Source organism: Pseudorasbora parva, chromosome 3 (genome assembly GCF_024679245.1).
Source record: "Pseudorasbora parva isolate DD20220531a chromosome 3, ASM2467924v1, whole genome shotgun sequence".
Taxonomy (NCBI): domain Eukaryota; kingdom Metazoa; phylum Chordata; class Actinopteri; order Cypriniformes; family Gobionidae; genus Pseudorasbora; species Pseudorasbora parva.
In genome coordinates this window covers 63,749,677-63,766,127 of record NC_090174.1, presented here as the reverse complement: position 1 = coordinate 63,766,127, position 16,451 = coordinate 63,749,677, and the positions used below count along the sequence as shown (strand labels likewise).

General features: G+C 41.3%; 1 protein-coding gene across 1 annotated transcript in view; it reads left to right on the top strand.

The window, feature by feature from the left end:
• Positions 1-16,451, top strand: part of ythdc2 (YTH domain containing 2) — a 58,265-nt gene that overhangs the window by 22,081 nt on the left and 19,733 nt on the right. Inside the window, exons 9-17 of the mRNA XM_067439792.1 lie at positions 451-558; positions 2,939-3,087; positions 3,926-4,061; positions 4,582-4,708; positions 10,153-10,218; positions 10,291-10,469; positions 12,426-12,522; positions 12,906-12,993; positions 13,160-13,240. Of these exons, the coding sequence (XP_067295893.1) occupies positions 451-558; positions 2,939-3,087; positions 3,926-4,061; positions 4,582-4,708; positions 10,153-10,218; positions 10,291-10,469; positions 12,426-12,522; positions 12,906-12,993; positions 13,160-13,240 (1,031 nt within the window). The remainder of the gene's footprint in view (positions 1-450; positions 559-2,938; positions 3,088-3,925; positions 4,062-4,581; positions 4,709-10,152; positions 10,219-10,290; positions 10,470-12,425; positions 12,523-12,905; positions 12,994-13,159; positions 13,241-16,451) is intronic.

The window sequence follows — 16,451 nt, the reverse complement described above, 5'->3', positions numbered from 1 at the left end:
AAGTAATTGTCTTGTTTTGTGAAAAAATAACTCAAAATGAAGAGAGTTTTTGCTTAAAATAAGATAAATAATCTGCCAATGGGGTGAGAAAAATAATCTTAATTCAAACAGAAAACAAGATTATTTCTCTCACCCCATTGGCAGATCATTTTGCCTGTTTTAAGCAAAAACTCTCTTCATTTTGATTTTATTTTTAAGAAAAGAAGCAAAAATATCTTATCTCGTTTTATTTATCCAGTAAATGCATCTTGATTTATGAATTGTTAGATATTTAGACTAGAAACAAGACAAAATTACTAAGTAAGAAGAGCATTTTTTGTAGTGTATGCATTTCAATTGTCATTTTGCCGCCTCAGTTGGAGCACAACTCTGGCAAACATGAATGCTATTGTCATAACTCATCAGATTTTCAGATCAGAGTTGAATATTAATGCTGGATTTTCTTTGAAGTCGAAGGTTGTCCATATGAGGTGAAGCAGCTTTTCCTGGAGGACATTCTGCGGACCACCGGCTACACAAACAAAGACATGAGCAAATACAAGAAGGAGGCGCAGAGAGGTGACGCTTTCAGCCCAAATACATGAAATACAATGTTTCTGAGAGTCTCTTCTGCTCATTAATCTGATCATAAATCCAGTGAAATATTCCTCCACACTGCAAAAAATGCTTTTCTTTCTCAGTATTTTTGTCTTGTTTCTAGTCCAAACATCTAAAAATTCTTAAAACAAGAAGTATTTACTAGACAAGCAAAAGTACTAAGTAAGAAAAGCATTTTTTGCAGTGTGGACCACATCTTTGTCCTGTGTGGGCCACCGTCATGGCCGGCGCGTGCCTATAGGCGAACTAGGCAGGGCGGCAAGAGAGAGAGAATTTTTTTTAAATTTATTTGTTAGTTTGACATTTGGTAGGTTCATACCCAAGAGTCATTTTGTACCCACCACTTTTTTGTGTGGAGAAAGAAAGAAAGAAAGAAAGAAAGAAAGAAAGAAAGAAAGAAAGAAAGAAAGAAAGAAAGAAAAAGAAAATGTGTGACAGTTGCTGCTGATTTTGGTTCATTATCGTGAGGCGCGGCGCTCCTCCAAACAAGTTCCAAACAGAAAGCAAATCGTGTTTTCTTTATTTTGCAATGCCACAATGCAAGTAAACACAGCAATATTGAACAGTGTCTTTCTCTTGTTATCTGTATGACCAAAATTACAGATGTTTCTGAAAATCAGACCGTTCCTTACGGAGCATGCAACACAGCTACTTGTCCAAACCCTGGTCATTTCTAGACTTGACTATTGCAATGCGCTTCTGGCTGGACTTCCATCTTGTGCAATCAAACCGCTGCAAATGATCCAGAACGCTGCAGCACGTCTTGTATTCAATGAGCCCAAAAGGGCTCATGTCACACCTCTATTCATCTCTCTGCATTGGCTACCACTCGCTGCCCGGATCAAATTCAAAGCCCTGACTCTTGCTCATGGATCTTCCACAAGCGCAGCACCCGCATACTTCGACTCACTCCTACAAGTCTACACCCCCACCAGAAGCCTTTGCTCCGCTAATGAGAGGAGGCTTGTGGTACCATCACAGAGAGGCATGAAATCCCTACTTTTTCTTTCATTGTTCCTGGTTGGTGGAACGATCTTCCGTCCTCCATACGCACAACAGAATCACTCACTTCATTCAAAAGACAGGTAAAAACTCATCTCTTCCATGAGCACTTAATCTTACATTAAAAAAAAAAAAAAAAAAATCTTTCCCCCTCTATTTCTCCTTTCTTCTTTCCTTTTCTGGTCTTTGCTACTCTGAGCAGTGTACAAATCTTGGTATTTAGGGCACTTTTTGTGTTTCGTTGCCTCTTCTTGACGGATCGCTTCCTGTTCTCCTGAGTTGTAAGTCGCTTTGGATAAAAGCGTCTGCTAAATGCATAAATGTAAAATGTAAATGTAATGTTTCCTCTGCTCGTTCGCGCGGCCACGTGCACACATTCCAGCATTGCAAACTTCATCACAGTCAGTTTATTATCAAAATAAAATAGCCAACCTAATATTTAAGAAGTTACACAGCTCAGTTAATATAGTGGCCAGCAGTAATAAATCCTGGACTTAAAGACACTTTGGTACAGGGAGGGCCACATCAAACTAAAGGAATTATTTTCCCAAAAGACAGTTGGAACAGGAGATTTTCAGAGGCTCATTACAGTCGCACATTAGCTAATGGGGAGAAACTTGACAGACCATTGGCGGGTTTATTCAATTAGCAAGGACGCAACGTTTTGCTTTTGTTGTAAACTTTTCTGTGAAAGTGAGAGAAAGTCTGCTCTGGCTAAAGACGGCATTAAAGACTGGAAAAATCTCTCCAGCACACTGAAATTATCTCCTGTCACGGCACAGACAAGGGAAGATGGGGCGAGGACTCAAGTGTAAGAATAATAATATTTATTTACAACAAACAAAACATAAGTGCAAAACAAAACCCACGAGGGGGAAAACGTAAACTAGAAAATACATAAACTGGAACTGAACACATACCAAGAAGAAGTCACAGGGGAACGGAAGACGTAGACAGTACATGCAACGATTCAGACTGACAAACACAAGGAGCTTATAAAGGGACGAATTCAAGAGGGAACAGGTGGGAGAAATCAACACTAATTAGATAACAAGGGGGAGGGGTCAGACAATTAAAAATCGAAACCTCCAATGAGCTAAAAGTTGTGTGCATATGATTAGTTTTATTCTGCAGGCCTACACTATCTATTATAAAACAGAAATGATATGCAGCTGTTGCACTGTGTACTTTTTGGCCCTGGCCACCGTAGCTTCTCTATGTTCTCAGAAAGGGAGGGGTGGGCGAGTGCAATTCACAAAAACGTACACACCGCACCTTTAAATAATGCAGAAGCAGTTGTGTGTCCGTCTAACAGAGCTCGACCTGTTTGTTTCCTCAGAGGAGCGGCAGCAAATGTCCCTGACTGAGTGGTGTGACTCCCGTCGGGACATCCCGAATCCCGAACCTCACAGGGAAAAGACGCCATCTTGTGTCCTGCAGGAGAATGACCTCCTGGATGATGGCGGAGACAGCGTCTTCAGCCAGATGGTCTCTTCAATCAATCAATCAATCAATCAACTTTATTTATATAGCTCTTTTACAATGACGATTGTTTCAAAGCTGCTTCACACTGCAAAAAATGCTCTTCTTACTCAGTATTTTTGTCTTGTTTCTAGTCAAAATATCTAAAAATTCTAACATTAAAAAACATTTACTAGACAAGTAAAAATTATTGAAAAAATAACTCAAAATGAAGAGAGTTTTTGCTTAAAATAAGATGAATAATCTGCCAATGGGGTGAGAAAAATAATCTTGTTTTCTGTTTGAATTAAGATTATTTTTCTCACCCCATTGGCAGATTATTTATCTTATTATAAGCAAAAACTCTCTTCATTTTGAGTTATTTTTCCCCAAAACAAGACAATTACTTTTCCTTGTCTAGTAAATGTTTCTTGTTTTAAGAATTTTTAGATGTTTGGACTGGAAACAAGACAAAAATACTGAGTTAGAAAAGCATTTTTTGCAGCTTCAGTGTTAAACAGGACAATACTGCAGCAGAATTAGATTTGGCTGTACAGTCGTTCTGGAGTAAACAGTGATGTTATCAGCTTATTTAATTCATCATACAGTGACAATGTTGGCAGATCAGTATTATAGTTTATAGAATTAAATAAGACCTAATTAATAACTTGTATTTGTATATTTAGTTGAATAACTTAGATCATAACGTTAGTGTCCCCAACTGAGCACGCCAAGCCAAAAACTCAAACTCCATCAGGGCATGATGTAGAAAAATTAACATTTTCTTTCTTTTGCTTCTTTTATGTGATCTTTGCATGTCATTTGTTCTCCGTTCAAGCGTTTCAAGCTCTTCTTTTCTCCACAGAGCGAGAAGGACGTGGCCACATTAGAGCCCTGGCTGCTCAGGGAAATGGACGCCTGCATCTCCAACATATTCTTGAACCAAGATGCCGACGCCTTCACACAGCTCTTCAACCTCATCCTGAATGAGAACATCAGCGGTAATGGTCACACTGCAAAAAATGCTCTTCTTATTTAGTATTTTTGTCTTGTTTCCAGTCCAAATATCTAACAATTCTTAAAACAAGATGCATTTACTAGATCAGTAAAATTACATAAGATATTTTTATTTGTTTTCTGGGGGAAAAACTCTAAATAAAGTAAGTTTTTGCTTAAAACAAGCAAAATGATCTGCCAATGGGGAGAGAAAAATAATCTTATTTCTGTTTAGGACTGAAATCAAAAAAACAAGATTTCAATCAGAAATCTATTTATCTCCCCAGTAGCAGATCATTTTGCTTGTTTTTAAGAAAACAAGGAAAAATATCTTGTCGTTCTACTTGTATAGTAAATGCATCTTGATTTAAGAATTGTTAGATATTTAGACTAAACAAAAGACAACATTACTGAGTAAGAAGAGCATTATTGCAGTGCATATGTCTGCAGGGCATAAGGGCTCTCTGAGCTGAAGTGTGTTTTTCTCACGTGTGTATGTGTGTGTGCGTGTGTGTGTTGTTTCAGTGGACTACATGCACAGCGAGACGAGCGCCACGCCTATGATGGTGGCGGCGGGTCGAGGGTTTCTCAGTCAGATGGAGCAGCTGCTGAGCATGGGCGCAAACGTCAACATTAAAGCCTCAAACGGCTGGTGAGGAGAGCATTAACAGCCACACACTGCAAAAAATGCTTTTCTTACTCTGTATTTTTGTCTTGTTTCTAGTCAAAATATCACAAAATTCTTACATTAAGAAACATTTACTAGACAAGTACAAATTATTGTCTTGTTTTGGGGGGGAAATAACTCAAAATTAAGTGTTTTTATTGTATTATTCTGCTTATTTTAAGCAAAAACTCTCTTTATTTTGAGTTATTTTTCCCCAAAACAAGACAATTACTTTTGCTTGTCTAGTAAATACTTCTTGTTTTAAGAATTTTTAGATGTTTGGACTAGAAACAAGACAAAAATACTGAGTAAGAAAAGCTTTTTTTGCAGTGCATATACTGGTTGCGGTCATTGATGCACTTGAAGGGGTGTCATACATAAGCGATGTAAAGAACATGCAGTAAACTTCATGTGTTTATTTGAGTTGATGTGAGCGTTGACTTTCAAAAGAACGTGCGCTCCGTGCCCGCATAACACTAAATACACTGCAAAAAGTTTAAGAATATTTAGATATTTGGACTGGAAACAAGAAAAAAATACTAAATAAGAAGAGCATTTTTGGCAGTGTAAAGAGGCTCGCGAACGACTGACATCTCTCTCTTTTAACAGATTACATAAACATTTGTTTTCGTTGTGACTAACATTATTTAAAACCTGATGTTTCAACGTTTCTTTAGACATTTGTTGCATGTTTGTGTGATAAGTATTCACTAAGTTATAGGGGTGACCCCGAATAGTCGAAGATTCGATGCATCGATATGCGGAGCCTGATTCGACCACCGATCTTACGGTCGAATCTTTGCAGGTGTTATGAAACGAGGATCATACCATTTCGTGCAGCTCATCTGTCAGTCAATTCAAAATTGAGCTAGCGGTGTATAATGTGCGCGTCAGGTGGCGGTGTGAGATCCTGAGGCGCGCGGGGCTGAGCTTTGCGTACTTCTTCACCCCCTTTAGGGACAATCGGCTTAAGAACGGCCATGTAAACGCACTCAAAGAGTTATTTTGCTCTCTAGGCAGGTATTTTTTTTAGGTTTATTTATCAAAGTGTTCCTTAATATATTTGTGTGATGTTCTGTATTTCGATCGCGGCTTTAACATGTTATGAGAAAACGGTTTATTAATGTTTATCCACCACATTACCTATTAGGCTATTTAAACTTAAATAAGAAAGCCATTGTCAGTTCGTCTGTCAGTTGGCAGGCAGTTTTGGTCGCTTTATTAAAGTTGTTGCTGTGTGCAGTGTGTAAAGGAAAATAAAAATAGTTTTACCCTTCTGCTGACAGTGTCGTGCCCCTCCCAACCCATTCACACACACAGATGATTCGACTATCAGTCGACCATAGAGAGATTCGACAATTCTGATTTGATTGTCTAAATCCTTAGTCGAGGACAGCCCTACTAAGTTACAGTTCATTTTCTGACTAGTATCATAATGGACTTTATTAAGGGTGCTTTCACACTTGCCTCATTTAGTTCGGTTGAATCGTACTAGAGTTCGTTTCCCTCTTTGGTGCGGTTCGTTTGGTCAGGTCTGAAAGCAGCGATCGCACTCGGGTGCGCACCAAAAGCGGACCAAACAAGCGTACCGAGACCTCCTTGAAGAGCTGGTCTCGGTACGATTTCAAACGAACTCTGGAGCGGTTTGTTTGTGGTGAGAACGTGATCCGACCTCGAACAGAACCAACTGCAAAACTACTGATCATTTTTGGACTGAACCAGCTGCCGTAGTTAGCTGCGCTGACATTGTGTGCATGATATTATTACCTGATAGATCGTTGGCAATATTTTCCGAAGATGGAAGCATGTCAAGAGTTAATAATTAATGCACGCCTCCGCTTGAAGTGACGAGCGATGCGCTCGCCGTCTGCAGTGCATTAGAGCGGTGTTTTCATGTCGCATCCGCGCTTCATTATAGAAATGTTTTGTTTGCATACTGTGGTAAATACACACCGTGTAGGAGATTATGGCCAGGGACAAAACTGGCCCGCGCAGTCGTCTCTCCATAGTGTTATTATAGTTTGCTGGCTTTGCCTCTTCTGCTGGAAATTGCGCACACGTAAATTCTGACCAATCGAAAAGCAGTTTAGGAAATACGCCACGGCCAATGAGTGATGTGGATGTTGTCACGTGCGTGCGTTTTGGTTCGTTTCAACTGGTTCGGACCAAAACAATCAGTGTGGTGTGAAAAGGAACCAAAAAAGCTGAAAAATGCAACAATGTATAATTGTTTGCCCTTGGTTCGGACCAAATGAACCGAACTAGAGATGTAAAAGCACCCTGAGAGAGACGGCAGATCGCACATCATTTTTATTTATTTTGCAAAAAGCACATGTTGTTTTAATTGTGAGTGCACACAAATAAAAATAAAAACTCAACAGATGATAATAACGAATAGCACTTGCCTAAATGACCAAAATCGACTGAGTTTTTTTTTTCTTTAAATGTAGGCGTCACCAGCACGATCATCGCCCTCAGAGAGTTAACCCTCAGGAGTCTGAGCTTTAGAAGTTTTGACATGCTCTGACATTTGTGCTTTTTTCAGTTGCTTATAAACACATTAATATCAAACGTGTAATTTCACTGTATTCACCACAAACTGTGCCACCATAATATGAGAGCAATTTGAGCCCCTTTCACACTGTGATTCCGGCAAATAAACGGATAATGTGACCCAGCATTTGTTCCCAGGCCGCTAGATTTGGTCCATTCCCACTGCCAGCGAAATACCGTAATATGTGCGCTTTCACACACAACCCGTAACGGTCCCGGGTCGAGTTGACACGTGACATCCTGATGTGACGTATAACGGCGAGCGATCTCCGCTTCAGCGCGGATAGTAAGGAGCTCCGCGGTCTCGACTTGTGTCCAGTTTGCGCTCATTTCTGCTTGTTTAATTTTAGTTTCTTTTGTAGACGAACACTCTCTGCGTTTAAAACACCGACGAGCTCTTCTGGCACTGCAGGGTTGTGTTATTGAAAACACAAGCTCTAGGAGTCGCACGATAACTACGCACACGTTGCGGCATTAGTTTCGGCTTTTGTTCACACAGCGCTCGTCCCGGGTCGAATCCCACAATGTTACTAGAGCCCCGACCCGGGTTCAGTTCGGTAATCAATGCCGGGACGTGGTGCTTTCACACAGAAGGCGACCCGGCAATGCTCCGGGAATATTGCGGGTCCGACGTGCAGTGTGAAAGGGGCTATGTATGTACATGCTTGTATTTTTTGAGAGAATGTTTATTTTTTTAAGTTAAGGCCTCAAAACACACAATAGATATGCGGACACAATACTTTAGACTTGCCTAGAGTTTTTGTTTCAAACTGATGTGAGAATCATTGAGCTTGCTAATTCACATAAAACACTACATTGATTTAAAGGACAACTCCGGTGAGAAATGACCCTAGGGGTGATTAACAGATGGTTAGCGAGTAGATCGTTCTCTGGGATGCGGTTTCATGGAAATCGAATGTAAAGAGTTTTATCTTTAAAAACAGATTAGCTTATAACGCTAGTCTATGGGGCACAGAGTAATGAAATTAAATCTCTAGTTAATACCACTAACAAGGCTCAAAATAGCCTCACACTAACACGGCAGCATAATGAGGGTCTCTACATGCAAACCGCAGCATTGAGAACTTTGTAAGAGTACAAACAGTTTAATAAGAAGATACTTTATAAACACAGTGCATTATGCGTTCACGGACAGGCGCCATCTTGGAAAACAGTCTCGACTCATCGAGCCACGAGCGCTCTGTCCGTGAACGCGTAATGTTCTGTCTTTATAAAGTATCTTCTTATTAAACTGTTTGTACTCTTACAAAGTTCTCAATGCTTCGGTTAGCATGTAGGGACCCTCATTATGCTGCCGTGTTAGTTTGAGGCTATTTTGAGCCTTGTTAGTGGTATAAACTAGCGATTTAATTTCACTACCCTGTGTCGACCCTGTGCCCCATAGACTAGCGTTATAAGCTAATCTGTTTTTAGAGATATAACTCTTTACATTCGATTTCCATGAAACCGCATCCCAGAGAACGATCTACTCGCTAACCATCTGTTAATTACCCCGAGGGTCATTTCTCACCGGAGTTGTCCTTTAAATTTTGTAAGACACTTTCTTTACAAAGTCCGTATGCGAAGAGGCGTGAACGATCATGAATAATGTTGTGATTTACACCCGAGAGAGTAAAAGACCTGCATAATGAATGAGCCTCAGGTGTGACAGAGAGCAAAGCAACAGGACAAAGGAAATATATTTTGTATATTATATTTTAAATTATTAAAAGATTTGACTGTAATGCAAAAAACTCTTCTGAACGATCATGAATAATGTTGTGATTTATACCTGAGAGAATAAAAGACCTGCATAATGATCTGCTTAAAGGAGTACTTCAGCGCTGGGAAGATGAATCTGTATTTAAACTGGGTCATTAATGTAGTAGAAATGTGAAATTATTTTTGAATTTGGTTCCTTCTAGACTGAGAAAAGACAGATAATGTATTTTTGTCTCATGGGGATGAAAGACTACAACTCCCAGAATGCTTTGCTGCCCTGTGAGGCCATTCCCAAAGCCACCGCTACTGGATTACAGTGACTGAGTTAGAGGAGACACTACAATTAAAAACTGAACGTGTGTGTTCAATATAACGATCGAGTCGCCGCACTGAGCACTAACTGCAGGAGTGAGATAAATGAGCTGATGAGCTCTCGTGATGAGAGCTGAGGTAATCGCGACCACACTCGCGGCATACATTCACAACGCATGTTCAGTCTGGCGCGTTTCAGTTCATGCTTTTGGAAGCTTAACTTTCATAGAAATTAATTTGAGAAGTTAAAAGACTTCCATTGCTCAGCATAGCTCCGTTTAAATGAGTGCCTGAGCTGAGCTGTGAGTGTGATCTCCATCCTCATGCCACCCTCTGCTGGCTGTAGTCTTTAGCCTTTGGCCAAACATTCCTCCGATGATGCAAATATCGTCAATTTGGGTCATAGGAGGATTTTTCCCAGAAATTAAATGCTTAAATCTCACGTCTCAGGGGGATATAAGAGGGGAAGCACAATCCTTTGAATATACTTCTGGGTTTCTACTGATACACAGCCATGTGCTAATCGCTGAAGTAACGCTTTAATGAATGAGCCTCAGGTATATGACTGAGCACAACTATTTGTTTTTTTTTTGTGACTGTACCCAAAAAATAATAAAAACTTAACAGATTATAATGATGGGTAACACTTGCCTGAATGATAAAAAACGAGTTATTTGAGTCTCTTTGGCACTGATCTATGGCGACGGCCGACTCCTGGGGGCTTCTTTGGTCTTTTCTGGTGTGAAATGAGTGACGGTGTGTTTGCTGTCTTGATCAAGCCTCACATTGTAAAGTAAACTTAACTTTTAACTTAATTTAACTTTTGAACGCTCTCGTTTCAGGACGGCTCTTGACTGGGCCAAACACTTCAAGCAACCTGAGGCTGTGGATCTGCTGGAGTCTCACATGTAAGCCTTGCGTTTGGTGTTTCGCCTCACCTCAGAGAGTGTGTGGGTGTTACAGTGTGTGTGTGTGCACAGATGGTGTGTCGAAGGGGCTCGGCTGGACGAGTCGTCTCTGGTTCAGACGGCCTCATCTGAACTGAGCTCGGAGGACCAGGAGCTGCTCAAGGCGTATCATCACAGCTTTGATGACGAGAAGGTCGACCTGGACTTCATTCTGCATCTGCTGGTCAACATCTGCCAGAGCTCTGACGAAGGTGTGTGTGTGTGTGTCCTCAGACTCTACTGCATCAGTGTGTGTGTGTGTCCTCAGACTCTACAGCATCTGTGTGTGTGTGTGTGTGTGTGTGTGTGTGTGTGTGTGTGTGTGTGTGTGTGTGTGTGTATCCTCAGACACTACAGCATCTGTGTGTGTGTGTGTGTGTGTGTGTGTGTATCCTCAGACACTACAGCATCAGTGTGTGTGTGTGTGTGTCCTCAGACTCTACAGCATCAGTGTGTGTGTGTGTATCCTCAGACACTACAGCATCTGTGTGTGTGTGTGTGTGTGTGTGTATCCTCAGACACTACAGCATCTGTGTGTGTGTGTGTGTCTTCAGAAACTACAGCATCTGTGTGTGTGTGTGTGTGTGTGTGTGTGTGTGTGTGTGTATCCTCAGACACTACAGCATCAGTGTGTGTGTGTGTCCTCAGACTCTACAGCATCTGTGTGTGTGTGTGTGTGTGTGTGTGTGTGTGTGTGTGTGTGTGTGTGTGTGTATCCTCAGACACTACAGCATCTGTGTGTGTGTGTGTGTGTGTGTGTGTGTGTGTATCCTCAGACACTACAGCATCTGTGTGTGTGTGTGTGTGTGTGTCCTCAGACTCTACTGCATCAGTGTGTGTGTGTGTCCTCAGACACTACAGCATCAGTGTGTGTGTGTATCCTCAGACACTACAGCATCTGTGTGTGTGTGTGTGTGTGTGTGTGTGTGTGTATCCTCAGACACTACAGCATCTGTGTGTGTGTGTGTGTGTGTGTCCTCAGACTCTACTGCATCAGTGTGTGTGTGTGTCCTCAGACACTACAGCATCAGTGTGTGTGTGTATCCTCAGACACTACAGCATCTGTGTGTTTGTGTGTGTGTGTGTGTGTATCCTCAGACACTACAGCATCTGTGTGTTTGTGTGTGTGTGTGTGTATCCTCAGACACTACAGCATCTGTGTGTTTGTGTGTGTGTGTGTGTGTGTATCCTCAGACACTACAGCATCTGTGTGTGTGTGTGTGTATCCTCAGACACTACAGCATCTGTGTGTGTGTGTGTGTGTGTATCCTCAGACTCTACTGCATCAGTGTGTGTGTGTGTCCTCAGACACTACAGCATCTGTGTGTGTGTGTGTGTGTGTGTGTGTGTGTGTGTGTGTGTGTGTGTGTGTGTGTGTGTATCCTCAGACACTACAGCATCTGTGTGTGTGTGTGTGTGTGTGTGTGTGTGTATCCTCAGACACTACAGCATCAGTGTGTGTGTGTGTGTGTGTCCTCAGACTCTACAGCATCTGTGTGTGTGTGTGTGTGTATCCTCAGACACTACAGCATCTCTGTGTGTGTGTGTGTGTGTATCCTCAGACACTACAGCATCAGTGTGTGTGTGTGTGTCCTCAGACTCTACAGCATCTGTGTGTGTGTGTGTGTGTGTGTATCCTCAGACACTACAGCATCTGTGTGTGTGTGTGTGTGTGTGTGTGTGTGTGTGTGTATCCTCAGACACTACAGCATCAGTGTGTGTGTGTCCTCAGACTCTACAGCATCAGTGTGTGTGTGTGTGTATCCTCAGACACTACAGCATCTGTGTGTGTGTGTGTGTGTATCCTCAGACACTACAGCATCTGTGTGTGTGTGTGTGTGTGTGTATCTTCAGAAACTACAGCATCTGTGTGTGTATCCTCAGACACTACATCATCTGTGTGTGTGTGTGTGTGTGTGTTTGTGTGTGTATTTTCAGACACTACAGCATCTGTGTGTGTGTGTGTGTGTGTATCCTCAGACACTACAGCATCATTGTGTGTGTGTGTGTGTGTGTGTGTGTGTCTCCTCAGACACAACAGCATCATTGTGTGTGTGTGTGTGTGTGTGTGTGTGTGTGTGTGTGTGTGTGTGTGTGTGTGTGTGTGTGTGTATATCCTCAGACACTACAGCATCATTGTGTGTGTGTGTGTGTGTGTGTGTCCTCAGGTGCAGTGCTGATATTCCTGCCCGGCTATGATGAGATTGTCTCTCTGAAGGATCGCATCGTCTTTGATGATAAAAGGTTCACAGAGCACCAGCAAAGGTGTGTGAGTGTTTGTGCTGTCTGTTGCCTTCCACATTCAGCTGGAAATAATGAAGCTGTGATACTATTGGCTGATTGCCTTATGACATCAGAGGAAAACAAAAGGAACTGTTAGTGGATTTCCCATTTATTAGGAAAATGTGTTCATGTTTTAGAGAGGGTGTTTTCTGGAAATAAACTCAGAATTACAAGATATAAACTTGAAATTCTGGGACATAAATTTGGAATTGTCCAATATAAACCCGGAGTTCTGAGATGCATATCTGAATTATAAGTTAAAAAGTCACACATTTCTAAACGGGCTTCTGAGCTTAAAAATGTCTAGATTTGTTATGTTTAAGTGTCTGAATGCATTGGTTGTCAGAGGAACTGTCTGTCATCAGGTTCCAGGTCTTCATACTTCACTCCAGCATGCAGACGTCAGACCAGAAGAAGGTTTTGAGGAACACTCCTAAAGGGGTTCGGAAGATCGTGCGTATCCCGTCCTCCTCTCATCTCTGTAAAACACACACACACACACACACACACACACACACACACACACACACACACACACACACACACACACACACACACACACACACACGCACACACTCCATTAAATCCTCGCCTCAGACCATCTGCTCTCGCTCTGCAGATTCTGTCCACCAACATCGCAGAGACCAGCATCACAGTCAACGACGTCGTGTTTGTCATCGACTCCGGCAAAGTTAAAGAGGTTCGGGTTTCTGCCATTATCGTATTAAAGGGATAGTTCACCCAAAAATGAGCCTGTGATGTTTATCTGCTGACCCCCTGCACTGCAAAAAAATGCTTTCCTCAGTTAGTATTTTTGTCTTGTTTCGAGTCCAAACATCTAAAAATTCTTAAAACAAGAAGTATTTACTAGACAAGCAAACATTATTGTCTTGTTTTGGGAACAAATAACTCAAAATGAAGAGAGTTTTTGCTTAAAATAAGATAAATAATCTGCCAATGGGGTGAGAAAAATAATCTTAATTCAAACAGAAAACAAGATTATTTTTCTCACCTCATTGGCAGATTATTTATCTTATTTTAAGCAAAAACTCTCTTCATTTTGAGTTATTTGCTCCCAAAACAAGACAATTACTTTTGCTCGTCTAGTAAATACTTCTTGTTTTAAGAATTTTTAGATGTTTGGACTAGAAACAAGACAAAAATACTGAGTAAGAAGAGCATTTTTTGCAGTGAGTGCATCAAGATGTAGGTGTGTGTGTTTCTTCAGTAGAACACAATTGAAGATTTCTAACTCAACCGTTGCTGTGTGTCGGTCATATAATGATGTGAATGGGGAACAATTCTATGAAAGTAAAAAAACATGCTTAGACAACACACACACAGAGCCCTGAGGCTCATGAGGACACACTGATGTCTTAAGACACAAAATGATCAGTTTGTTTGAGAAATCGAGCCGTATTTATATCATTTTTAACCTCAAATACAGCACTATATCCAACTGAACACGCTTCACTTCCGATAAGGTTAATAACGCTTTGGCTCATATATATCTAGATCGTGTATTATTGACCTTACTGAATTTTGAAAGACCGTTGTATCGATAAGCTCTGAGGTTTTCATTTCTGCTGTCGGTGCTTTTGAAAATGCACGTGACGTAAGAGAGAGAGCGCAAAATGACAGCCGAGGACAGAACTAAACCTTCATACACTTTAGAGCTGTTGCATAACGCTAGCTGAACAAACACTGAGTTTCAGGAGTAGGTTTAGGCCCCGATCACACCGAACGTGTTTTTCAGGTTCGAAAACGCGAGGCGCACTGCCTTTTTTGGTAAGCGGTTTTTCATTCAGAAAAGAGAAGTGCGCTGCAGGTTTGTTTAATGTTTCTAGGCAACCCCCGAATCTCCTGTACTGTCAGTCAAATCAATGTAGCGGTCAACACAACGGAAGGCCCGCCTCTCCATTCATTCGATTGGACAACAGAAAATAAACGCGATGACGTCGGGCGCTTTTCTGCTCAGAGTTGACTTTTTTTCAACTTCATGTGCTCGGAGCGCTCCTTCAAAAACGCGAGGCGCCCAGGGCGCATAAGCAGCGCGCATAACGCTCTCTGCCAACCGAAATACATTCAAGGCGCCTCTCGCTGCAAAAACGCGTTCTGTGTGATCGGGCCCTTAGAGTTGACAAATCCAACCTGGTTTAGATAAAGTTCAACTGTTTCTCAAAGCTTGGTATAAACTTGTTCTGTCAACTCAGGTTTAATCCAGAGTTAGCGATCAACTCTGAAGCGGGAGCACCTGAAAGTGTGACACGTGCGGCAAACAGCCAATCACAGCGTCCGTTTGAGTCACTTCTCTTCTGAAGATCTTTTTGAAAATTATCATGAATTAAATGTGTTTCCACAGCAGGAATAAACACTTTAGTTTGAGAAGGAGAATATCTGACTATATCACTGCATGACGCGACTCAAAGAAATATGCCTAATAATTATAGGTTCACAAAGAGCTCAAATGAATACACTTTGTTTAAAAGAATTACGAATGCATACTATTTGGCTACTTGTCAATCAATATAGTATTTATATGAACATATTATATTAACTTAAAGTGATTATAATTCATATAATATAAATATAATAAATAATTAGCACCAAAAGATTTTAGAGAATTGAAAGAATTAGCACCGCAATTTTATTTCAAAAGTTTTTTTTTAATTATAAACTGCTTTAATTTGGAACGAGAGATACAGGGGGTGTGGCTTTATTGCATCTTTACTTGCAGCTGATTGGTCCAGTTCGGGTTTGTGATCTCTAACCCAGAATAAAACCGGCTCCAGAGCAGGTTAGCCGTGCAGTGTAAGTTAGCATGGTAATAAACACCGCTAAAACCAATCCATCTTCTTGAGCCCGAAAAAACAGTTTGCTCAAACTAATCTCGAACTTACCTGGGTAACAACGGAAACCAGCTTTGTGGAACAGGCCACTGATCTGTGATATTCTGATTTTGTTTTAGATTTTGGCTTCCAAAGATTATAATAATAATATTTATGTCTAGCGCAACTTAATTCCCTTTGCAGCAACGCTGTCATTTCTCCCTATAACTCAAACGTAATGACAGAATCTCAGCACGATCAGTGATTGTTGTAAAATATAGTCTAGCAACTGTTGGTAAATTGTGGGACGCGTTTAATAATAAAAAGAGCAAGAGATTGCGCAAGAGATTGTTCCCAAGTTGGCGCGCGCTCCGAAACACCCTGTATTGGACGTTGTGGTGCTTCGTGACGTAGGATGGTACTTCCCTACCACGCCCCTGGCACGAGCTCACCACGCCCTGAGAAACGTTTTCCCGTGATCACATGATGAGAACGGCTTCAGTCCAGTATGAGCGCTCATGTTACAGAAACATTATGAATGAAACTCTCGTCACTTGCTTTCAACATCCTAATGGAGAAAATACAGATAAATAATGCAGTTGTAAGTACATGTTAAGCTTTTCTTCTGATAGTTTTGCCGCCCGTCATGTCTACAGATAATTTTCATACTTCAGCCGCTTTCGGACAAACCCTGACACGCAAATGGTTGCCGTGGTTACAAACTAGACTGTTCTAGACTGCTGGCGTATGTAGTCTAACTTTTATTTGAGGAAATCTGCTGTAATCGGCTATTAGGTTTGAACTTATTGGTCCTGTGCTTTTTTAGGGGCATTCAGTATAAGGATATGGCTGTTCAGTGTTCATAGATTAGTTAGTGATCTCATTCTCTCTTGCGCTGCTGCTTCACTAGCATGAATGAATGAATGAAAGCATCGTCGGCATCGGGAGTTAACGCAGTTTGAGCCAGCGGCTCGATTGATAAGGCTCTGTGTCTACAGACATTTCACCCTCCTCCACTTCAGGTGAAGGTGCTGGAGAAAAGTCCTCTACTTTAGATGACTGCTCTGCTGCAAAGCTGCTGTC